The following is a 25697-nucleotide window of genomic DNA, read 5'->3' as shown; positions in this document are numbered from 1 at the left end:
TAGTGGGCCTATGTTCTCTTTAATTATTCGCTTACTATTTATGTACTTGAAAAACTTCTTGGGGTTGGTTTTGCTCTCAGTGGCTATGCGTTCTTCATTCTCCCTTTGAGCTACTTTGAAAACCTTTACAAGTTTTGTTTGATTCTTTGTACTTGTTGAACTCCTCCTCATTTACGTTATTTTTATAGAATTTAAACGCTCTTGTTTTATTGTTGATTGCTGTCCTTACTTTTTTTTTCTAACCATGCTGGCTTTTTTTATTGAATTTACCCTTATTTACTTTTGGAATGTATTTAATAGTTACTGAATCGAGCACATTTTTTTGTTGTGTATCCCACATTTCCTCTGCATTTTCCCCCTCAAAAACCATTTCCCACACAATTTATTTTAGGGCTTCCCTGAATAATTCATAGTTAGCTTTTCTGAAGTTTAGTATTTTTGCAGGTCCTCTATGTTGTAGTTTACAGAAGTTGATTTCCAGTGAAACCATGTTGTGATCACTGTTCCCTAGATGTTCAATTACTTTGGTGTTTGAAACTAAATCTATGTTGTTAATACTAAGTCCAAGAGTGCCTCATTGCGAGTTGGAGCTTCTACCGTTTGTGTGATGAACTGATCTTTGAGTAAGCTTAGGAACCCACTGCATTTTGCTGTTTTACATGTTTCGTTTTTCCAATCAATGTCCGATAAATTAAAATCCCCCATAATTAATACCTGCCCCTTATCTGCCCCTTGCTTCTCAATCCTGGGACAATGCATTCACATTGTGTCTTTAATCCCGTACACCTATGTACACATTTGTCAGTACATTCATAATTAAGGCAACAGTGCCCTCTACTGTATTACTATATTACTGTCTAGCCTTTGCACTTCTAAAACAGCTTACTCAGGAGTTCTGTAGCCTCTGTAACCAGGACCCTGTCAGTGTTAGGGTAGCCTCTTTAGCCTATATAACCAGGACCCTGTGAGTGTTAGGGTAGCCTCATTCTTGGATGAACACTGACTGCAGAAGTGCCAGGAAGAATTTAAACCAACTCAGCCTCTTGATACAGGGGGCGGGGCTCCTGAGTTTGCTGATGTGTATGCTGTATTGGAAATCCTGCTGATAAATAAGTATACTTTAATAGGATTCGTACTGGCATTTGTTGAAGTACTTTTCTGGGAATCCAGCCATCTTGGTCACCTCAAAATTTAACCCACCGGTAACAGAATACAAATGGATACGACATTGGAAAACACAAATGAGAAGATGACAGATTTGTAAATGTATGGTCCATTCGTATTATCGGGTCGTACGCGGCTGATCTAATTTCTTTCCATTTGTCTCGGGATCTGCCGTATACGCCCATCTTAGTACATTCCCCCCTATGTGTCTCATGTTATATAATGGGGGCAGTTGTACAGATCCTGCCACATAGCATCAGACACCTGCACCTGCCCTGTGGGAACACATTATCTCCCAGCTCTGACCCCAGTGACAGAGTAACAGATCCCACATTATGGGGCTCATGTGGAGGTGGCCGGGAGTTGTGTCTAAGTACCGGATGCCAAATGGGATCCATAAAGCTGCATGGTGCTGGGCTCGTGGGCTGTGAGTACCACGGAACGTGGCCGGCTCGGCAATCCCAGCACATGCACCTCCTACATAGGTGCCCGGGGTGTGACAAGAGGCGCAGAGTCATAGTGATGGCCCAAATATCAGTATACACCACACACATTACAGTACAGGATCACACTGTGTATTTATTACATATATATTACAGAGAGGCTGTTATACATAAAGCACAGGTACAACAATGCGGTTATATAATGACTCAGTAATACATACACCAGCTGCTTTCCCATATACAGTCAGACTAGGAGACATGGAGTCTTATTGCACACTGATCGCTCATGTCACTGTAACCATGGGAACACATCACAGCAGCAATAGAACTGGAACATCAGCATAACTGACAGATGCGTTCAGCCAATCAGATGTGGCCGCCTGTATTACATGTGTGTAACTTGCACCAAGGGTGGAGAGGGAACCAAGAGGTTACGCTTTACACTAATTGGGAGTCCAGGTCAACATAGACAGCAAAAAATGTGAAAAACTCATGTCGACCTATTCAGGTTAAACCGTCCTAAGCTGACCTTTAGTGTCGACCTGTTGAATGTTTATCTAGACAATGTCTATCTAATAATCCACATACAATGGTTGATAGAGGAATTTAGTATCGATGCTTCCGTTTCATGTAGATCAGCTCATTGAAATTCTATTTTGTGTGTGTGAGTTTTCTGGTGTCTACGAACAGCTGATTTATCTCTAAAACATTTCCCACATTCAGAACATGAAACTAGTTTTTCACCTGTGTGAATTCTCTCATGTCTAACTAGATGTGATTTACCTCTAAAACATTTCCCACATTCAGTGCATGAAAATGGTTTCTCACCTGTGTGACTTCTCTCATGTTTAACAAGAGATGAATTCTCTGTAAAACATTTCCCACATTCAGAACAAGAAAATGTTCTCATCAGTGTGACTTCTCTTATGTCTAACAAGAGATGAATTCTCTGTAAAACATTTCCCACATTCAGAACAAGAAAATGTTCTCTCATCAGTGTGACTTCTCTTATGTCTAACAAGAGATGATTTCCTTCTAAAACATTTCCCACATTCAGAGCATGGAAATGGTTTTTCACCTGTGTGAATTCTCTCATGTCTAACTAGATGTGATTTATCTCTAAAACATTTCCCACATTCAGAACATGAAACTGGTTTTTTACCTGTGTGAATTCTCTCATGTCTAACTAGATGTGATTTACCTCTAAAACATTTCCCACATTCAGTGCATGAAAATGGTTTCTCACCTGTGTGACTTCTCTCATGTTTAACAAGAGATGAATTCTCTGTAAAACATTTCCCACATTCAGAACAAGAAAATGTTCTCTCATCAGTGTGACTTCTCTTATGTCTAACAAGAGATGAATTCTCTGTAAAACATTTCCCACATTCAGAACAAGAAAATGTTCTCTCATCAGTGTGACTTCTCTTATGTCTAACAAGAGATGATTTCCTTCTAAAACATTTCCCACATTCAGAGCATGGAAATGGTTTCTCCCCTGTGTGATGTCTCTGATGTAAAACAGAAACTGACTGATGTACAGAACTCTTACCAAACTCAGAACTGGATGATATTGTATCATCTTTATGATCTGTACTGTGTGTAGTAAGGTCTGAATGATCAGGAGAAGGTTCCTCATGACTAGAGGGACCAGATGAAATCTCTGCACTGTGAAATGTTAGGTGTGTATTGGGGATAATGGGGGTTTCCTCTGGAGAATCTCGTCTGATGTTCTTATCTTCTAGTATATAATCTGGAGACACAATGAGATCTCCCTCCGAGGTATTCCTGCTTGTGCGCCCATCTACAGGAAACAGATGAATGACAACAGACAGAATTGTTTACATTAAAAAAGCAAATGTGCATGGATGTTTTAGTACTTAAAAAACAAATTAGATACTGTATACATGCATAGAGATTTACCCCTACGCATATAGATCAGAGAGCGCCACACAATTGGATAAACAATATAAAATGTATTTAATTAATATAGACAATATAAATGGTACTTGTGTACTAGCACGGCGCCCACGATAATTAGTTGCCCGATTTTTTTATCGCATCGCATGCCATACACCCGATGACATGCGATGCGATTTTGACCCATATACGATGTTAAATTGTATAAGCACCCTAATGGGTGCTTACAATGGTTAAATGCACCCCCACGCCACCCCCCAAGTATAAACGTGAACCCGAAGCATGCCGAGCGCAGTGAGCCCGCGAGGGGTGGCGGTACGCGTCCTATGACCTTTTCATACCCCCACTTATCCACGTGGAGTTGATTTTATAAAGTGTGGCGAGCGGACGCTTATACCTGTGAAGTTCTGCGCGTCCCCTCGCCACGCTTCGGGCTCGCTGCGCTCGCCACACTTTATAAAATCAACTCCACGCCGACGTGGATAGTGGGGGTATGAAAAGGTCATAGGACGCGTACCGTTGTGCTCGCCACACTTCGGGTTCACTTTATACTTGGAGGGTGGCGTGGGGGTGCATTTAACATTGTAAGCACCCATTAGGGTGCTTATACAAGTTATAATCGCATTTTATCGCATGTATGCCATATACAATGCCATGCAATTTAAAGATATGGCCTGCGATGCGATGGGCGCCGTGATATAAATGGCTCCTGAGGTATGAGATACACCAGAGAGTGTGGAGAGGAGACTGGTCAGATCTCTGGGCTGGTAACACACAGTGACATGATGTGAGGGGGAGCAGGAATATAATAGGGGCTGATAGCTACTGATGTATGAGATACACCAGAGAGTGTAGGGAGGAGACTGGTCAGATCTCTGGGCTGGTAACACAGTGACATGATGTGAGGGGAGAGCAGGAGTATAATAGGGGCTGATGGCTCCTGATGTATGAGATACACCAGAGAGTGTGGGGAGGAGACTGGTCAGATCTCTGGGCTGGTAACACAGTGACATGATGTGAGGGGAGAGCAGGAGTATAATAGGGGCTGATGGCTCCTGATGTATGAGATACACCAGAGAGTGTGGAGAGGAGACTGGTCAGATCTCTGGGCTGGTAACACAGTGACATGATGTGAGGGGAGAGCAGGAGTATAATAGGGGCTGATGGCTCCTGATGTATGAGATACACCAGAGAGTGCGGGGAGGAGACTGGTCAGATCTCTGGGCTGGTAACACACAGTGACATGATGTGAGGGGAGAGCAGGAGTATAATAGGGGCTGATGGCTCCTGATGTATGAGATACACCAGAGAGTGTGGAGAGGAGACTGGTCAGATCTCTGGGCTGGTAACACAGTGACATGATGTGAGGGGAGAGCAGGAGTATAATAGGGGCTGATGGCTCCTGATGTATGAGATACACCAGAGAGTGTGGGGAGGAGACTGGTCAGATCTCTGGGCTGGTAACACACAGTGACATGATGTGAGGGGGAGAGCAGGAGTATAATAGGGGCTGATGGCTTCTGATGTATGAGATACACCAGAGAGTGTGGGAAGGAGACTGGTCAGATCTCTGGGCTGGTAACACACAGTGACATGATGTGAGGGGGAGAGCAGGAGTATAATAGGGGCTGATGGCTCCTGATGTATGAGATACACCAGAGAGTGTGAGGAGGAGACTGGTCAGATCTCTGGGCTGGTAACACACAGTGACATGATGAGAGGGGAGAGCAGGAGTATAATAGGGGCTGATGGTTCCTGATGTATGAGATACACCAGAGAGTGTGGGGAGGAGACTGGTCAGATCTCTGGGCTGGTAACACACAGTGACATGATGAGAGGGGAGAGCAGGAGTATAATAGGGGCTGATGGTTCCTGATGTATGAGATACACCAGAGAGTGTGGGGAGGAGACTGGTCAGATCTCTGGGCTGGTAACACACAGTGACATGATGTGAGGGGGAGAGCAGGAGTATAATAGGGGCTGATGGCTCCTGATGTATGAGATACACCAGAGAGTGTGAGGAGGAGACTGGTCAGATCTCTGGGCTGGTAACACACAGTGACATGATGTGAGGGGGAGAGCAGGAGTATAATAGGGGCTGATGGCTCCAGATGTATGAGATACACCAGAGAGTGCGGGGAGGAGACTGGTCAGATCTCTGGGCTGGTAACACACAGTGACATGATGTGAGGGGGAGAGCAGGAGTATAATAGGGGCTGATGGCTCCTGATGTATGAGATACAACAGAGTGTGTGGGGGGGAGACTGGTCAGATCTCTGGGTTGGTAACACACAGTGACATGATGTGAGAGGGAGATCAGGAGTATAATAGGGGCTGATGGATCCTGATGTATGAGATACACCAGAGAGTGCGGGGAGGAGACAGGTCAGATCTCTGGGCTGGTAACACACAGTGACATGATGTGAGGGGGAGAGCAGGAGTATAATAGGGGCTGATGGCTTCTGATGTATGAGATACACCAGAGAGTGTGGGGAGGAGACTGGTCAGATCTCTGGGCTGGTAACACACAGTGACATGATGTGAGGGGGAGAGCAGGAGTATAATAGGGGCTGATGGCTTCTGATGTATGAGATACACCAGAGAGTGTGGGGAGGAGACTGGTCAGATCTCTGGGCTGGTAACACACAGTGACATGATGTGAGGGGGAGAGCAGGAGTATAATAGGGGCGATGGCTCCTGATGTAGGAGATACACCAGAGAGTGTGGGGAGGAGACTGGTCATATCTCTGGGCTGGTAACACACAGTGACATGATGTGAGGGGGAGAGCAGGAGTATAATAGGGGCTGATGGCTCCTGATGTATGAGATACACCAGAGAGTGTGGGAAGGAGACTGGTCAGATCTCTGGGCTGGTAATACACAGTGACATGATGTGAGGGGGAAGCAGGAGTATAATAGGGGCTAATGGCTTCTGATGTATGAGATACACCAGAGAGTGTGGGGAGGAGACTGGTCAGATCTCTGGGCTGGTAACACACAGTGATATGATATGAGGGGAGAGCAGGAGTATAATAGGGGCTAATGGCTTCTGATGTATGAGATACACCAGAGAGTGTGGGGAGGAGACTGGTCAGATCTCTGGGCTGGTAACACACAGTGACATGATGTGAGGGGAGAGCAGGAGTATAATAGGGGCGGATGGCTCCTGATGTATGAGATACACCAGAGAGTGTGGGGAGGAGACTGGTCAGATCTCTGGGCTGGTAACACACAGTGACATGATGTGAGGGGGAGAGCAGGAGTATAATAGGGGCTGATGGCTCCTGATGTATGAGATACACCAGAGAGTGTGGGGAGGAGACTGGTCAGATCTCTGGGCTGGTAACACACAGTGACATGATGTGAGGGGAGAGCAGGAGTATAATAGGGGCTGATGGCTCCTGACTCCCCTACTAGGCAGATGCATCGTCCTCATTAGTTTGGTCGGACAGAGGAGAGTGTAGGATAAGAGAAAGCTGTATTGGCAGAACAATGAAAATATGTAATACGTGATTATTCCTCACCTGTGCTGATATCTGTAGGGATTTCCTCCTTCTTACACTGCTGATCACCCCTCATATATGTGTCTTCTGTGTCTGTATCCTCCTCATCTGTCACAGAAGATTCTTCTACTTCCGCCTTAAAATCAGTCACATACATTTCTTCTTCTACCTTAATATCAGACAAATCTTCACACTGAACCAAAAAAAAAAAAAATCACATTAGTAATGACTGACTATTTAACACACACACACAAACACACCCTGCAAATTATATAGTGACAGTCACTTCGGTATATTGGGGAGACCTTAAATCCCACCTACCTGATCCTCCTGTGGGGTCCTGTGAGTCTCCTCTGTACAGTGCTGGGAATACAGAGGACGGGGACATCTCTCTGGGGTATCTCTGTTACTGGGCCCATCTGTAGGAGACACGCAGTGACTGAGGACATGGTATATATGTGATTATCCTGGGAATACAGAGGACAGGGACATCTCTCTGGGGTATCTCTGTTACTGGGCCTATCTGTAGGAGACACGCAGTGACTGAGGACATTGTATATATGTGATTATCCTGGGAATACAGAGGACGGGGACATATCTCTGGGGTATTCCTGTTACTGGGCCCATCTGTAGGAGACACGCAGTGACTGAGGACATGGTATATATGTGATTATCCTGGGAATACAGAGGATGGGGACATCTCTCTGGGGTATCTCTGTTACTGGGCCCATCTGTAGGAGACACGCAGTGACTGAGGACATGGTATATATGTGATTATCCTGGGAATACAGAGGACGGGGACATCTCTCTGGGGTATCTGTGTTACTGGGCCCATCTGTAGGAGACACACAGTGACTGAGGACATATGTGATTAGCATATGTGTGTATACAGGGGGCCCTCATAACTGGTCTACCAAGTGCAATAAAATGAAGTCTCTTCTTACCCAGTGATGTGAGGGGTCGGTGATTCTCCATCATTACGTCCTTGTACAGATCCTTGTGTTCCTCTATATACTCCCACTCCTCCATGGAGAGATATACAGTGACATCCTGACACCTTATAGGAATCTGACAAACACAATGATACAGTCATCACCCAGACACATCCCCCGGTGTTACTGTATATTGTCCAATTCTCAGCAGTCACCTTCCCGGCCACATCCCTCGTGTTACTGTATAATGCCCCATTCCCAGCAGTCACCTCTGCGGTCACCTCCCCCAGTGTTACTGTATAATGTCCCATTCCCAGCAGTCACCTCTCCGGTCACATCCCCCCGTGTTACTGTATAATATCCCATTCCCAGCAGTCACCTCTCCGGTCACATCCCCCGGTGTTACTGTATAATGTCCCATTCCCAGCAGTCACCTCTCCGGTCACATCTCCCAGTGTTACTGTATAATGTCCCCATTCCCAGCAGTCAACTCTCCGGTCACATCCCCCAGTGTCACTGTATAATGTCCCATTCCCAGCAGACACCTCTCCGGTCACATCCCCCGGTATTACTGTATAATGTCCCATTCCCAGCAGTCACCTCTCCGGTCACATCCCTCAGTGTTACTGTATAAATGCCCCATTCCCAGCAGTCACCTCTCCGGTCACATCCCCCGGTGTTACTGTATAATGCCCCATTCCCAGCAGTCACCTCTCTGGTCACATCCCCCGGTGTTACTGTATAACGTCCCATTCCCAGCAGTCACCTCTCCAGTCACATCCCCCGGTGTTACTGTATAATGTCCCATTCCCAGCAGTCACCTTCCCGGTCACATCCCTCGGGGTTACTGTATAATGCCCCATTCCCAGCAGTCGTAATGCAGTCTCTTTCCCGGCGGTCGGAATGCCAGCGGTCAAAATCCCGACGCTGGAATCCCTACCGCCGAAATCCCATCACTTTGTCCCTCTGTGGTGTCCACAACACCCATAGAGGGAGAATAAATTAGTGTGCCGAGCGTAGCGAAGGCACCGTGCCCGCAGTGTGGTAAGCGCAGCGAGCCCACAAGGGCGGGAGGGAGCGATCCACGTCTACCCCTTGTCAGGATTTCGGTGGTCGGGATTTTGACCGATGGGATTCCATACCAATCCCCAGCAGTCACTTCTCCGGTCACATCCCCCGATTTTACTGTATAATGTCCCATTCCCAGCAGTCATATCCCTGGGGTTACTGTATAATGCCCCATTCCCAGCAGTCACATCCCCCGGGTTACTGTATAATGCCCCATTCCCAGCAGTCACATCCCTCGGTGTTACTGTATAATGTCCCATTCCCAGCAGTCACCTCTCCGGTCACATCCCCCGATGTTACTGTATAATGTCCCATTTCCAGCAGTCATATCCCTGGGGTTACTGTATAATGCCCCATTCCCAGCAGTCACATCCCCCGGGTTACTGTATAATGCCCCATTCCCAGCAGTCACATCCCTCGGTGTTACTGTATAATGTCCCATTCCCAGCAGTCATATCCCCGGGGTTACTGTATAATGCCCCATTCCCAGCAGTCACATCCCCCGGGTTACTGTATAATGCCCCATTCCCAGCAGTCACCTCTCCAGTCACATCCCCCGGTTTTACTGTATAATGCCCCATTCCCAGCAGTCACCTCTCCAGTCAGCAGCTGGATGATATTGTTGGTGAGTTCCAAGATCTTCTGCTCATTGTCTCTCCCATGTATCAGCGAGTGAGGTGGGGTCATCATTATAGGGATCGGTGTCCTTTTCAGTCCTTCTGACACACAGGGACAACCACTGGGTGTCTCATGCTCACTGGATGTCTTCTTCACTACTGTGTAACCCTGTGTATTAGAAAATGAGATTTATGTTTTACCTGGTAAATCTCTTTCTTCGAGGACGTCAGGGGCCACAGGGCTAACGCTGGGTAGTGGGAGTGGTGAGAGCATTCCAGCACCAGAAAGATTAAACTTCTTGCTGACTCCCAGACAGCCAGGCTCCTCCCCTCCTCTACCCCACCTCCAGGCCAAGAAGCTCAGTTTTTAACAAGCCAAGGCAGGAGACAAGTGAGAAGGAAGAGAAACACCACACAGAACACATTCTGAACATATGTGAGGTCACTCAATGGAGGAACTAATAACAGTAACATAACTAAAGCAGGCACGGCAGGGAGGGATCCCTGTGGCCCCTGACATCCTCGAAGAAAGATTTACCAAGCAAGACAAATATAATTTCTCCTTCGGGAGACATCAGGGGCCACAGCGTTACAGTGGGTAGTAAGGAGATGGGAGAGCACCAGCACCCTAGAGGTTAAACTTGAACTGCCTCCCAGGCAGCCGGGCTCCTCCTTTTGGACATGTCAGGGGCCACAAGGATAATGCATCGTAAAAGCAGCAACCTAAGGGTGGGGACGCACCTGTGCCGCAGCGAGTATACTCTGGCCAAAAGCCGAGTCTTGGGAGGCAAATTTATCAAATGCATAGAAGCACAGAAAGGTATTGGCGGACGACCAAGTCGCCGCTCTGCAAAGTTGCTCTGCTGTTGCACCGCCCCTAGCAGCCCAAGATGCACCCACATACCTGGTGGAATGAGCCCAGACCCCCGAAGGAACCGGGAGGGAGGCGCCCAAGTATGTGTATGTGTGCTTGATGACAGATCTAAGCCAGCGGGCAATTGTCTGCTTAGTAGCCGGCCAACCATTCTTTTGAATTCCATAGAGGACAAAGAGAGAGTCGGATTTCCAAAGAGCCTTAGTGCGGCACACATAGATGCGCAAAGTACGGACAACATTTAGGGAAGACTGTTTAGTTAGAGGCATCCGGTTGCTGAAAGGCAGGGACTACAATCTCCTGGTTGACATGAAATTTAGACACCACTTTGGGGAGGTGAGAAGGAACGGTATGAAGAACCGCCCTGTCAGGATGGAAGATTAGGAAAGGTGACTGACAGGACAAGGCCGTCAGGTCAAACACCCTCCGGGCCGAAGCAATTGCCAATAGAAACACTATTTTCCAAGTAAGCCAACAAAGGTCCACTGACCTTAGTGGTTCAAACAGGGGGGAACTGAAGGGCCCCGAGGACCAGGGAAAGATCACACAGAGCCACCAGGGGAACAAAGGGAGGTTGGATACGGAGGACACCCTGCATGAAAGTGCGGACATCCTGCGGAACAGGATGGACAGAGCCGAAACTTGTAATATTAAACAATCTAGCCTCCAAACCCTTCTGCAAGAACGACAGAATCCTGGCCAAACGGTAACTCCTGGGATTGAAACGGCGAGTGCAGCACCAGGAAAAGCAAGCCCGCCAGATGCAATGGTAAGCCCAAGCCGAAGGAGGCTTGCGGGCCTTAAGCATAGTTGAGATGACCCTTGAGTTAAAGCCTTTGGCTCTTAACAAGGATGTCTCAACAGTCACCCCGTCAAAGCCAGACGCTGCAGGTTGGGATGTAGACACGTACCTTGACTGTGCAGGGCTGGACGTAGAGGCAGATGGATCGGAAGGCCACTGATAGCGCCTGCAGATCCGAGAACCAGATCAGTCTGGGGCAATGTAGAGCCACCAGGATCAATGTGCTCCCTTCCGCCTTCAACTTGCGGATCACTTTGAGGAGGAGCTAGATCGAGGGAAAGGCATACATTAGAGCAAACGGCCACCGGGCTGACAGGGCATCTACCATGCAAGCCCCCAGCTCTTGAGATCTGGACCCGTACATCAAGTCCACCTCGGGTCTGCCCCAATGGTGTACTAACATTTGGAACACCTCCGGATGGAGGGCACATTCGCCGGCATCCAGAGTCTGACGGCTTAGAAAGTCTGCTTCCCAATTGAGGACCCCGGGGATAAGTATTGCTCAGAGGGCCCCCCTGGTGGTTGATATAAGCCACTGTAGTCCAATAGTCTGACTGGTCTTGCACAGGGCGACCTCTGAGCCAAGGTTCCGCCAGGCTGAGGGCCAACAAGTCAAGGACATTGATCGACAGCTGGGATTCTTGTGCATTCCATAATCCCTGTAAAGATCTTTGTCAAGGTCACCGCTCCCCAACCACGGAGGCTGACATCTGTGGTGAGGAGTCCACTGGTGAACCCAAAACGGTCTCCCTGCCGTGCGGCCGGTGACAAGACATCAGGTGGGACCAAATATTGGAGTAGGATACTGACCACTTGGCGATTCTCCCGTAGAGGGCGCAAGTGGAACTGCGCCTACTCTGTGATGTTGAGGATACCATGGAGCCTAAGACCCTCTTGCAGGAATGGACGGATACCCGCATGAGGGAGAGGAGATGCCGGACTGATGAGTCCGGCGAAGGTTCCTCTGGCAGATAGATCCACTGACGAACAGTATCCAGCTGGGCCCCCAGATGGACCATGGACTGCGCTGGAAGCATGGAGGACTTGGGCCAATTTATCATCCAGCCTTGACGTTCTAGGACTGTCACCACTGTGGTCAAATGGGCTTGGAGAACCTCCGGCGATTGAGCCAGGATCAACAGGTTGTCCAGATACGGCAGTATTCGGATTTCCTGATTGCGAAGTTTGCTACCCATCACTGCCATGACCTTTGTAAAAACCTGAGGTGCTGTGGACAGGCCGAAGGGCAAAGCCTGAAACTGGAAATGACGGTCCTGTACTGCAAATTGCAGAAACGTCTATGTTCCAGTTTGATGGGGACATGCGGGTACACGTCCAGGGGTGTCCATGGATGTAGTCCCCTGGTTGCAAGGCCAAACTATGGATCGCAAGGTCTCCATCCTGAACTTGGGGACTCAAACAAATTTGTTGAGCCGTTTTAAATTGAGGATGGGGAGGAATGACCCGTTGGGCTTCCGGACCAAGAAAAGGCTGGCGTAGAAACCTTTGCCTTGCTGAGGCGCAAGGACCGGAGCTATGACCCCGGACGACAGGAGAGAGTGAGCTTGGTGGACGATGCCAAAAGGTTATGGAGTAGCCTTGGAAGACCTCGTTCAGAACCCACACGTCTGTTGTGGATTCCAGCCAAACGTCTGAGAACTGTAGCAGGCGACCCCCCGCCCTGGGATCCCCAAGGTGGAGCACCACCCCGTCATGCTGAGGGCTTATCCTCTGGCTGGTTTGCCCAGGAAGCGAAAGGACTGGAAGGCCGCACGGGAACGTGGAGCAGGGGTGGATGGTAGAAAAGATGCCTTGGACGCAGCTACCATAGCCACAATTTTGTCTAGTTCTGACCCGATTAAGAGCCAACCCTGTAGGGTTTTCTTAGAATCAGAGTCCACCTTCCAGGAGCAGAGCCACAGAGACCGACATGCCATCACAGCCGAAGTGGATATGCGGGAGGTTAGGGTAGCTGCATCAAGTGCAGCCTCCACCAAAGAGTGCGGCCTGATGCAAGATGTCAATAGTAAGCAACAGGTCATTTGCACTCTCCCCTCTGCAGCAGAAGCTGCGAGGGCGGTAGTCCATTGCACCATGGCCTTAACCACCTAAGCAGAAGCCAGGGCAGGCCGCGCAACCGCCCCGGAAGTGGTATAAATGAGCATTAGGAAGTTCCCCAACTTTTGATCTGCTGAGGGATGCGGTTGGAATGGGGAGAGTAGATGATCGCACAATCTTAGCGACATGTGCGTCCACCCTGGGGGCTGTTTTCCAGCGGACCCTGTCTTCCTGAGGGAAGGGGTAAAGGGTGGCAAACCATCAAGGAGGCATAAACTTCCTATTGGGTATCTCCCAGTCCTCCGAGAGGGTATCCTTAAAGTCCTTCGACTTGGAAAAGAGAGCCAGGGTCCGCTTAGGACGTTTAAAAGTAGGCCCAGAGGACCTGGGCGGCTCAGCAGAGTCTTGTAAATTCAGGAATTATTTTACAACTGTAACCAAGGCCGCCACATCAATGTGTGACGAGGCGTCCCCCCCTAGTGGGGTAGTCATTGTCCTTGTCGTCTACCAGTTGCCCCTCCTCCTCCGAATCAGTATTCTGATAGAGGAGGGGCAGGAAGGAAGAGTCCGCCCTGACTGGAGCCTTGCCCTGTAAAGTTTTTTTGATGCCCTGGACGGAGGCAGATAAAGCATGCACCCAAGGGGGTTTCACCACAGGGGGGGGCAATGCCTGTGATGGGGATGGCCTCGCAGGCTGCAGGGACAGTGAAGATGAGAGCTTTTCTACTAACTGCGCCATTATCTTAGGGATTTGGCCCAAGCAGGCTCCTGAGAGGAGGCCATAGCTGTGGCAGCTTGTGCAGAAAACCCTGATAGGCCCGTATTACAGGATGTACACAACATTAATGCAGGGGCCCCAGTATCACTGACGCTGCTTTCACTGAAAGAAATTAAAGCCTTCTTACTGAAACAGGCAGCTTAAATAAACACAGTTAACACAACATATGTGATAGTGTTAAAACAGTACACAAGATACAGCAAGCATACAAAGGCAGACAATGCAAAGAAAAAATGGCACTCAGCTCCTTTAAGCAGCTATGGCTGACTGGAGCATAAAACTCTGTAACCTGTGTCCTTGGAGGAGGGGTACAGGGGGGACTTGCTCAAGTGCCCTGACAGTGGAGTGGAACCCTGGGTGGCTGTGAGCTCCCCATGTCCCTCCACACATGCAACAGGAAGGGAGAGCAGTGGCGGAAACCTGTATGGGCATGCCTTCCTCGGGGGGAGCCCACTCCCCCTGCTAACAAATGGCCGCCCAGGGAAGATGACCTCACGCGGCGCCGGTAAAATGGCGGGTACCCGGCACGTGACGGGCGGCTCCACTTACCGGTGCCCACACACTGTATCCGTGGTGGTCCAAGTGGGAGTGGGTGGGGTACCAGCCATTTGCTTGCTAGTGCAGCGTGGCGGTCTCCCCCCGGTCTGGCTGTTACAGCTGCTAAATGTGCGTGCGCTCCCAGCAGGCAGCACATTACCTGTGTCGGTGCCCGGTCGCGGCTGTGGCCTCCCGAGTGCTCTGGGCCAGCTGCGGTCACTCACCAATGTGTGGTGTGCAGCTACCGGGCCCGGGTGTTTAACAGACCCCCAGTGCTGCTGCCCTGTCACTGACACAACGTCAGTGTAAAAAAATAGAAAGAAAAAAACAGCGGATTATACTTCCAATAATTCATTTTCTTCGGAATACTTCATGGTAGCCATAATACTGGGTTTGAATCCCTCCTCCTCATTATAGACAGGTAGGTTTTTACCCTAGGATCCGCCCACACCGCGCATAAAGGTACGCCCCACCCTTCTCCCCTTAGTCTTTGAGTGTCTCCTCCCTTGATCCTAGGAAAAAACATAAACAGGAAGGGCAATTCATAGGCTTGAATGGAGGTGCCATAAGGATAACTGAGAACCAAATTAAGATCCCATTGAGGAAGGAATTAGTTTACCCGGCTTCTTGTCCAGGAATACACTTAAAGCTGAAATATGCACTTTTAAAAGGTAGCAACTGCTAATCCCTTTGCAAACACATCACATAAGAATTGAAGAACTTGTGGGCTTTAAGTGCCTCACATCTGCCCTTTGACCACTTGCAGAAAGTTTCTAAGACCCTATAGTATGTGCTGGAAGAAACCTTTTTTCTGGCTTGAAGAAGTACATTAACTACTTCTGATGATAAACCCTTGTCTTCCAACAATCTCCTCTCAATCTCCAGGCCATTAAACGTAGCCTTTGAGGATCCAGAAACTGGAGTGGGCCCTGAAACAACAGGTTTGGAGATATTGGCAACATTGGTGGTTCCTCCACAGCCATTTTCAGCACCACAGGGAACCAAGGTCTTCTTGGCCAGAATGGAAGCACAATTACTACTTGAGCCTCCTCCTCCAAAATCTCTGGGAATCAATGCAAATGGGGGGAAAATGTACGCCAGTGTGAAGTCCCATGTTTGTGGCAATGCATCGTGATGCTTGGAGAAGAAACGAGAGAGTTTCTTTTTGTTGGATGATGCCATGAGATCTATCACTGGAGTTCCAAACCTTCTTACTATTAGACGAAAATTCCCATTCTCCTGCCAAAACCTGCATCTAATTTACCACCAAACAGAAAGGAACCTTCAAACAGCATAGCAACTTAATATGTTTTTAGAGTGCTTGTCTGCTGCCCGGGCTTTAACCACAACGCCCTTCTGGCCACAATGCCAGCACATCCAGAGAAGCCTTGAAGATGTAATCAATGGCCATCTGAATAGTAGAGAGGCCCCTACAGATTTGATCTCTAGAGGATTTCTCTTGAATATCTTCTTGTAGGGATGCACACCATAGTCTAAGAGCCCTCGAAATAGAAGCAATAGCTACTCCGGACTTAACCTCTACAGAGCTGGAGATATGTAACCTCTTGAACGCGCTCTCCATTTTTTAGCCATAGCATCCTTCAGCGATGCACCTGAAAAGGGGATTTTTGTAAGAACTTACCGTTCTAACCCCTTTCTCTGAGTCCAGTCCGGTGACACAGCTAACCTTGGGATGTAGGAGGGTCTGCAGGAGCCAAGGCACCTATAGCTGAAGCTTTTCCTCTGGCTGCAGGCTCCTCCCCTTCTGTATCCCCAGCATGCTCCAGTTCAATCTTAGAAAGCACACTAGGATACACAACTCAGAACAATGCCCAACATCTTATATGCACAATCATCTTACCATAACATGATGCACATGAACGGTATTACTTATTGAGCGTAGGGGAGGGATCGCTGTGTCACCAGACTGGACTCAGAGAAAGGGGTTAGAACGGTAAGTGCTTACAAAAATCCACTTTTCTCTTTCGTCCAGTCCGGTGACACAGCTAACCTTGAGACGTTCACGAGCCGGTACTATGGGAGGGCACGCTCAGACTGCCAGTTCTCATCACTGCCTGTCCGAATGAAGCGTCCTCCGACGCGAACTCATGGAACCTGTAAAATTTGGTAAAGGTGTGAACAGAGGACCAAGTGGCAGCCCTGCACAACTGCTCCGCTGTAGCCCCATGACGCACAGCCCAAGAGGAAGCAACTGACCTGGTGGTATGTGCAATAATCCGAGAAGGAACAGGTCTACCCACCTTGGTGTAAGCAAAGTCAATCACTGACCTAAGCCACCTGGCAATGGTCTGCTTAGAAGCAGGCCACCCTCTCTTATGCACATCATAAAGAACCAACAAAAGATCTGTTTTGCGGATATCCTTTACCCTGTCCGCGTAAATTCGCAAGGCGCGAACTACGTCCAACTTTTTCAATTTGTCCCTATGTTTGGCTCCTTCAGGAGGGGAAAATACCGGGAGCACAATCTCCTGGTTCAAATGAAAAGAGGAAACCACTTTTGGTAAAAACTTATGTACTGTTCGAAGCACAGCCCTATCCTTATGAAAAACTAAATGCGGAGATTTACAGGACAACGCTACTAACTCTGAAACACGCCTTGCTGAAGCAATGGCTAACAAAAACACCAGTTTCCAAGACACATACTTAAGGTCAGATGACCGTAAAGGTTCAAAAGGAGGACTCTGAAGTACAGACAGAACTAAAGATAAATCCCATGGTGCCACCGGTTATCTATACGGTGATTTTAGCATGGTAACACCTTGTAAAAAGGTCTGAATCTCAGGCAGAAAAGTTATCCTTTTCTGGAAAAAGATTGAAAGTACAGCTTTCCGCTTTATCTAAGACTGTAAACCCAGTCCCGATGAAAAACCATCTTTTAAGAACTCCAATAACCTGGATACCTTGAACCTGAATGTGTGTACTCTCTGGCGCTCACACCACCTGATGTAAATCTTCCAAACTCTGTGATAATTTGCAGCTGAGACTGGCTTACGAGCCCTAAGCATAGTCTGAATCACCGCATCAGAGAGACCTTTGTTTTTAAATAAGGTGGTCTCATAAGCCATGCCATCAAACTGAGCCGAGCGAGGTCCTGGTGAAGAAACGGTCCTTGTCTTAGCAGGTCTTGACGAAAAGGCAGAGGCCAAGACTCCACTGACAACCTCAGAATGTCTGAGAACCATGACCTCTTGGGCCAGTTTGGTGCTATCAGAATGGTTTATACCTGCTGAGACCTCACTCGTTTCAACACCCTCAGTATCATTGGGAACGGAAGGAAGATATATACCAGATGAAACTGCCACTGAACCGTCATGGCATCCACCGCCCAGGCGGTTTGGTCCCTGGTCCTGGAACAGAACTTCGGAACCTGACAGTTGTTCCTGGATGCCATTAAGTCCACTTCTGGAAGTCCCCAGAGATTCACCAGTTCCTGGAATACCTCCAGATGTAAGCACCATTCCCTCTCCGGCAGATCCTCCCTGCTGAGGAAATCCGCCTCTACATTCCAGATCCCCAGAATGAAGACAGCAGACAGAACCGGAATGTTGATTTCTGCCCAGGAAAGTATCCCAGACACTTCCCGCATCGCCATCCTGCTGCGAGTCCCACCCTGATGATTCAGGTAGGCCACAGCCGTGGCATTGTCCGACTGCACTTGGATAGAAAGACCTTTCAAACTCCCCTCGGCCTTTTGAAGAGTCATCCAAACTGCACGAAGCTCCAATATATTTATTGGAAGTCTGGATTCCCGCTTGGACCAAAGATCCTGCAACCGATGGTGAAGCGCAACTGCCCCCAACCCCTGAGACTGGCGTCGGTCGTTATCACCACCCAGTTCCAGGAGCGAAGGGACCGCCCTAGCTGCAATGTCTCTATGTCCGTCCACCAAAGTAAGGACACCTTTGTCTCTTGAGAGAGAAGCAAACTTTCCTGTTTCATGTTCTTTGGGTTTCCCGACCAGCAAGACAGAATGTTCCACTGCAAACTTCTGGAATGAAACCTGGCAAATTGAAGCGTCTCGAAAGTCGCCACCATCTTGCCCAGGAGTCACCCCTTGCCAAACTGTAGGTCTGTGAGCCTGCAGTAACAGTAGGACAAACTGACTAATGTCTTTTGCTTTGGATTCTGGATGGAAAACCCTGTGTAAATGGGTGTCCAGTATTACCCCCAGAAAAAGCTATTTCTGAGATGGAATTAAATGGGATTTGGACATGTTCAAAACCCATCCCATGTCCTGCAAAAACTGTGTTGCTATGGACAGGTTTTCCACCAACTTGGTCTCCGACTCTGCTTTGAATAGCAGGTCATCTAAGTAAGGGATGATCACTATCCCCCTGAGTCTCAGTGATGCAGCCATAACCGCCATCACATTTGTAAATACCCTTGGCGCTGTGGCCAGACCAAAGGGTAGGGCCTGGAACTGCAAATGGGTCTCCCCTATTGTGAAGCGAAGAAGAGACTGATGTTCCTTGCAAATTGGTATATGTAGATATGCATCCTGGATGTCCACGGATGCTAAAAATTCCCCTGGCACTATGCTGCCAAGCACTGAGCGGAGAGACTCCATTCGGAAATGATCCACCCATAGCTGTCGATTTAGTGATTTCAGATTTAGAATGGGTCTGACTGATCCATCTGGTTTGGGTACCAAAAAGAGTATGGAATAAAAACCCTTTTTGTGTTCCTCCTGAGGGACCGAAACCACAACGCCCTTCTCCACGAGAGACGAGGCCGCTTCCAGAAGACCCGTGCGTGCCCTGGCCTCTCGAGGCAAAGGGGTTGGCAGAAATCTCTTTGGAGAATTTCCCCTGAGATTTCCCACAAACCTTAATCCAGCCATGTCCCTGTGTTATTATAGATATAAGTGATGTCACAGTGACGCTCCCAGATCCCCTCACCTCCCCAGTCACATCCCTGTATTATTACTATAGATATGTGATGTCACAGTGACACTCCCAGACCCCCTCACCTCCCCAGTCACGTCCCTGTATTATTACTATAGATATAAGTGATGTCAAAGTGACGCTCCCAGATCCCCTCACCTCCCCAGTCACGTCCCTGTATTATTACTATAGGTATAAGTTATGTCACAGTGACGCTCCCAGATCCCCTCACCTCCCCAGTCACATCCCTGTATTATTACTATAGATATAAGTGATGTAACAGTGACACTACCAGATCCCCTCACCTCCCCAGTCACGTCCCTGTATTATTACTATAGATATAAGTGGTCACAGTGACACTCCCAGATCCCCTCACCTCCCCAGTCACGTCTCTGTATTATTACTATAGATATAAGTGATGTCAAAGTGACGCTCCCAGATCCCCTCACCTCCCCAGTCACGTCCCTGTATTATTACTATAGGTATAAGTGATGTCACTGTGACGCTCCCAGATCCCCTCACCTCCCCAGTCACGTCCCTGTATTATTACTATAGATATAAGTGATGTCACAGTGACACTCCCAGATCCCCTCACCTCCCCAGTCACCTCCCTGTATTATTACTATAGATATAAGTGATGTCACAGTGACACTCCCAGATCCCCTCACCTCCCCAGTGACGTCCCTGTATTATTACTATAGCTATAAGTGACGTCACAGTGACGCTCCCAGATCCCCTCACCTCCCCAGTCACGTCCCTGTATTATTGCTATAGATATAAGTGACGTCACAGTGACACTCCCAGATCCCCTCACCTCCCCAGTCACGTCCCTGTATTATTACTATAGATATAAGTGATGTCACAGTGACACTCCCAGATCCCCTCACCTCCCCAGTCACGTCCCTGTATTATTACTATAGATATAAGTGACGTCACAGTGACACTCCTAGATCCCCTCACCTCCCCAGTCACGTCCCTGTATTATTACTATAGATATACGGGATGTCACAGTGACGCTCCCAGATCCCCTCACCTCCCCAGTCACGTCCCTGTATTATTACTATAGATATAAGTGATGTCACAGTGACATTCCCAGACCCCCCTCACCTCCCCAGTCAGCAAGTAGATGATCTCCAGGGTAAGACTTAGGATCCTCTCAGTTATGTGACTCTGGTCCTTGTCCATCCTCGGGGAATCAGTGATGTGTCTCATCCACACGTGATGTCTAGTAAACACTGTTTCCTCACCACTGCGTTGTCTAGGAATAAATATAATTACAATAAACACCACACAATACACATGTGACATATTAGGTAAAAGGTAAGAGAAATCCACATATACATATATTCACCAATGAGCATACACTTCAAATTAGGACATTGGAAAATGTGTGCGCTATACCAAGTTACCAAGGGGCACCTCGTTGTTAACTATGGACGTGTGTAGTTTATACAGGTCCATCCCACAATATCAGGGCATTAGTACAATGAAAGCTTTCCTGGAGCAACGTAACATCCATTAGACCAAACACTGTTCCTGCAGTTGCTTAATTTGACCTTGATAAAGGAACTATTTCATGTACAATGGGACATTTTATGAACAAATCAAAGGGTGCGCGATGGGAAGCAACATGGCACCAAGCTATGTGTTTGCCGGAGAAAACAAAGTTATTCTTTAATAACCCGAATATCAAGCAACATATTTTGATATACACCCACTTTATTGATGATCTGTTTCTCCTGTGAAAAGGGGAACAAGCGGATTTGGAATCTTATATGAAACCTACTAATGGCCGTGACCCATCAAATATACGTACAATATCCAACCAAAAGCCATAAATTATCTGGACGAGGATGGACACAGGGGTTTTCTACTCCCCCCCCCCCCCCTCCCAAATAAAACAGATAGGAATACCCTATTACTTTCCTCTAGTCACCACCCAAAACCATTGAAAAAGGGCGTACCCAAATCAAGACTTGGAATTTCTCGCACCCATGAAGCGGCGGTAGAAAGGACCAGTGCAGTAGTGGATACATTCTATTACAGGGGATATGACTTACGCACACTACAAAACCTTCAGGAGGGAAGTCCTGGCTATGAGGTAGGTTAGATCCTAAACCCCAAAAATCAGGAGAAATACGAGGCTGGAGTGAAAAGTAATGCCCCCATGGCTAGAAGTATTTTATCTGTGAACACGTTCTTTGTACATGACTCAGTTGATCCTCTATGTAATGCTCAATTCACTTTTCAACATAGCCACCATCCCTTTCCACCCATGTGCGCCAACGCTTTCCGAGTCGGGCAAACCCGTCGGAGAGGAAAGCTGGTGGTTGTTGTCGACACCAGGACCGAACGGCAGCTTTCACCTCGTCGTCAGAGTTGAAGTGTTGACCATTAAGGTGCTCTTTCATCTTTGGGAAGAGGTGAAAGTCGCAGGTCGCAAGGTCGGGGCTGTACGACAGGTGTGGCAAAACCTCCTTGATCTGCAGGCGCTGCAACCCTCTTCCCAAAGATGAAAGAGCACCTTAAGGGTCAACACTTCAACTCTGACAACGAGGTGAAAGCTGTCGGTCAGTCATGGTGTCAACAACAACCACCGTCGTCAATCATTAGCGCACATGCAGGGAAAGGGATGGGGACTACGTGGAAAAATGAATAGTGCATTACATAGAGGATAAACTGAGTTATCATGTACAATAAAAAGTGTTCAAATGTGTTCACAAATAAAATACTTACAGCCATGGAGGCATTACTGTTCACTCCAGCCTCGTACTACTTTGGAAAACCGCAATACTCCACTTCGAGCGCAGTAGTCCAGAGGGCAACCAAGGCCTTGTGGCCGATAATTAAGAGAGAAAGAGCTTTACCCAGCAACAAGACCAGACCTACGGTGTGTTACACAAGGGGCAGAAATATGAGGGATATAGTGGTTTACACTGATATCACCAACTGTGAGAGTACGACAGTAACAGCTACCCCATTCCTCACAAAACAATCGGGATGTTACCGTTCCCGCAAGTGTAAGAATATGGTAGTGTGCAGAAGCGATATATACTTGCTCCAAGTTTATATAGTATTTAGCAATAAAGGTTGGACTACATCTACTGTATTAGGCATGTAGGGGAAAAATTATATTGGTCCGATATATTCGAGTAATAAGTAGCTAGATAGTGGTGCGAATAAGTGTTAGTACTTTTTACCTTTTGTCTTTTTGTTGTACTATTTAGTTTCATTTTTATATATTTTTTGATCGGTTATCCTTTTATTTTTTATTCATTAGTTATAAGTTTGGCACCCTGATATTGTTGGACTACTTGGTATAGCGCACACATTTTCCAACGTCACAATGTAAAGTGAATGCTCGTTGGTGAATATTGTTGTAACAGTGTCTGATTGCTATGCGCTACACTGATGCGCTCAGTTGTCCTGACCTGTGTCGACCTTTTTGTTCCTTCTGAGCGATATTAGTCATAATATCGGCCAGTGTGTATGCTACGTATGACCATGCGCGGTCCCGACGCGCTTTCATCAAGGTTGTTGCAAGCCATTTTGGATATCTGTCACACAAAGGTACAGAGCCTTGTTAGAGCGTTCCACCCATTGCTCAGTGTATATGGACAATATCGTTCCTCCAGGACATTGGGGAAGTTCAAGGGAAAATGGTCACCAATATCGTGTAGTCTGTATGCACCTGAAGATGTCAGAGACCGGTAACCCTGGGAGACACGGAAACAATTCAGATTGTGCTGTGATTCAAAAAATTTGGAAACCGCAGTCTAACTAGTCATTAAGGGGGGTGTCCACAGGGGTTCTGGACCAAGTCCTAACAATTATACCCCAAAACAGGGATTATCCCCAACTTTTCACCTGCTCCGAGTAGGTGAAGAGGACCTAGTGTTCATTCTAGCACCCGCCATCTTTGAAAACCCACGCAGTTCCTCTTCCCTGCCTAGGGTGTCGCTGTATGCTGTAGTGCTTCTAGCACAGTGTAGTCTGTATATCAGCACTGATATGCAAACCAGACCTGTGCTAGAAACACCACAGTAGACAGCAGCACCCCAGGCAGGGAAGAGGAACTGCATGGGTCTTCAAAGATAGCGGATGCTAGAATGAACACTAAACCCCTATGGAGAATTATCAAATGTGAATTATAAAATAGCTGCCATAAAGTGGATTGTGGAAAATACACATTTACACTATTTTTACAAGGAAAATGGGTTATCGTATCTAATAGCATATCCCCATAATATTAATAGACTACAGCCTGCTCCCCCTGTATAGTAGTAACTGGACAACAGAGGCCGCTCCCCCTGTATTGTAGTAACTGGACAGAGGCTGCTTCCACTCTATAATAATACCAAAAGGACACCACAAGCTGCTCTTTGCATTATAATCATCATCAACCATAATAAACCACAGGCCGATCCCCCTGTAAAATGGGAAGCCACAGGCCGCTCCCCCCCTGTATAACGGGACGCCACAGGCCGCTCCCTCTACATAACGGGACGCAACAGGCTGCTTCCCCTGTATAACGGGATGCTACAGGCCGCTCCCCTGTACAGCAGGACACCACAGGCCGCTCCCCCTGTATAACAGGACGCCACATGCTGCTCCCTCTGTATAATAACACCAGGGCAGCACAGGCTGCTCCCCCCTGTATAACAGGACACCACAGGCTGCTCCCCCTGTATAACAGGACGCCACAGGCTCCTCCCTCTGTATAATAACACCAGGGCAGCACAAGCTGCTCCCCCATGTATAACAGGATGCCACAGGCCGCTCCCCCTGTATAACAGGACGCCACAGGCCCCTCCCCCTGTATAACAGGACACCACAGGCCGCTCCCCCTGTATAACAGGACACCACAGGCCGCTCCCCCTGTATAACAGGACACCACAGGCCGCTCCCCCTGTATTACAGGACACCACAGGCCGCTCCCCCTGTATAACAGGACGCCACAGGCCGCTCCCCCTGTATAACAGACCAGCACAGGCCACTCCCCCTGTATAACAGGACACCACAGGCCACTCCCCCTGTATAATAACACCAGGGCAGCACAATACCATCACCTGCTGCCAGATACAGCAATGTCTTCTCTCGGTCCCCCGTAACTTAATCAGTGAGAGGCCTCAGGTTGGTAAGATCAGCAGAGCTGCCCCAGCAGGGAGCCGAGATGCTGCAGCCACTGAACGCGTGGATTGGTCTTCGGGAAAATGGCCGCCGCTCCCTCACACAGGGGACAATTGTTATGGAGTCTTACTAGTCGTATTTAGTATATGGAATCTATCAGCTACCGGGGACCTCACATCACAGAACTCTCTCTATAAATTCACAGTGGCGGCCATTTTCTTGTGGATTGTACTCAGCTCCCAGACTCTTTCGCGGCTATAACAATGGTACAGTAGCTGATATACGACTAGTAATGCTCCATAACAATTGTCCCCTGTGTGAGGGAGCGGCGGCCATTTTCCCGTAGACAAATCCCTGCGTTCAGTGGCGGCAACGTGTCTGCTTCCTGTTTCTGCTGGGGCAGCGGCGCTGCTGATCTTACCTGAGGCCTCTTACTTCCAGCAGCCGCGGTGATTAAGTTACTGGGGACCGAGAGAAGACATTGCTGTATCTGGCAGCAGGTGATGGTATTGTGCTGCCCTGGTGTTATTATACAGGGGGAGCAGCCTGTGGTGTCCTGTTATACAGGGGGAGAGGCCTGCAGCGTCCTGTTATACAAGGGGAGAGGCCTGCAGCGTCCTGTTATACAGGGGGAGCGGCCTGTGGTAGTGTCCTGTTATACAGGGGGAGCCGCCTGCGGTGGGTCCTGTTATACAGGGGGAGCCGCCTGCAGTGGCGTCCTGTTATACAGGGGGAGCAGCCTGCGCTGGCGCCCTCTTATACAGGGGGAGCAGCCTGCGCTGGCGCCTGGTTATACAGGGGGAGCAGCCTGCGCTGGCGCCCGGTTATACAGGGGGAGCAGCATGTGTTAACCTTTTACAAATGTAATGCAGGGGGAACAGCCTTTGGTGTTTTTTTTTATTATTTTTTATAATTATTACTGTATTTTATTTTCAGGGGTACCAGTCTCTGATATATTATTATTATT

General features: G+C 48.2%; 2 protein-coding genes across 2 annotated transcripts in view; one reads left to right on the top strand and one right to left on the bottom strand.

Annotated features, from left to right (window-relative positions):
• Positions 1–1747: 1747 nt before the first annotated feature.
• Positions 1748–25032, bottom strand: LOC146010059 (uncharacterized). The gene is given in 9 exon segments (XM_083150920.1): positions 1748–2509; positions 2511–3411; positions 7052–7223; positions 7352–7449; positions 7975–8098; positions 9625–9816; positions 20708–20858; positions 23032–23316; positions 24670–25032. Coding segments are annotated over 8 exon segments (1998 nt in total). The 5' UTR covers positions 23130–23316; positions 24670–25032; the 3' UTR covers positions 1748–2247.
• LOC146010111 (uncharacterized) overlaps positions 24839–25697 on the top strand; it is a 92884-nt gene continuing 92025 nt past the window's right edge. Inside the window, exon 1 of the mRNA XM_083151033.1 lies at positions 24839–25230. The gene's annotated coding sequence lies outside the window, so the exon portion shown is untranslated. The remainder of the gene's footprint in view (positions 25231–25697) is intronic.

The sequence above is a fragment of the Crinia signifera genome, chromosome 6, assembly GCF_055691185.1.
Source record: "Crinia signifera chromosome 6, ASM5569118v1, whole genome shotgun sequence".
NCBI classification, from domain to species: Eukaryota; Metazoa; Chordata; class Amphibia; order Anura; family Myobatrachidae; genus Crinia; species Crinia signifera.
The sequence above is the reverse complement of the archived record's forward strand: the minus strand, read 5'-3'. Positions and strand labels throughout refer to the sequence as shown.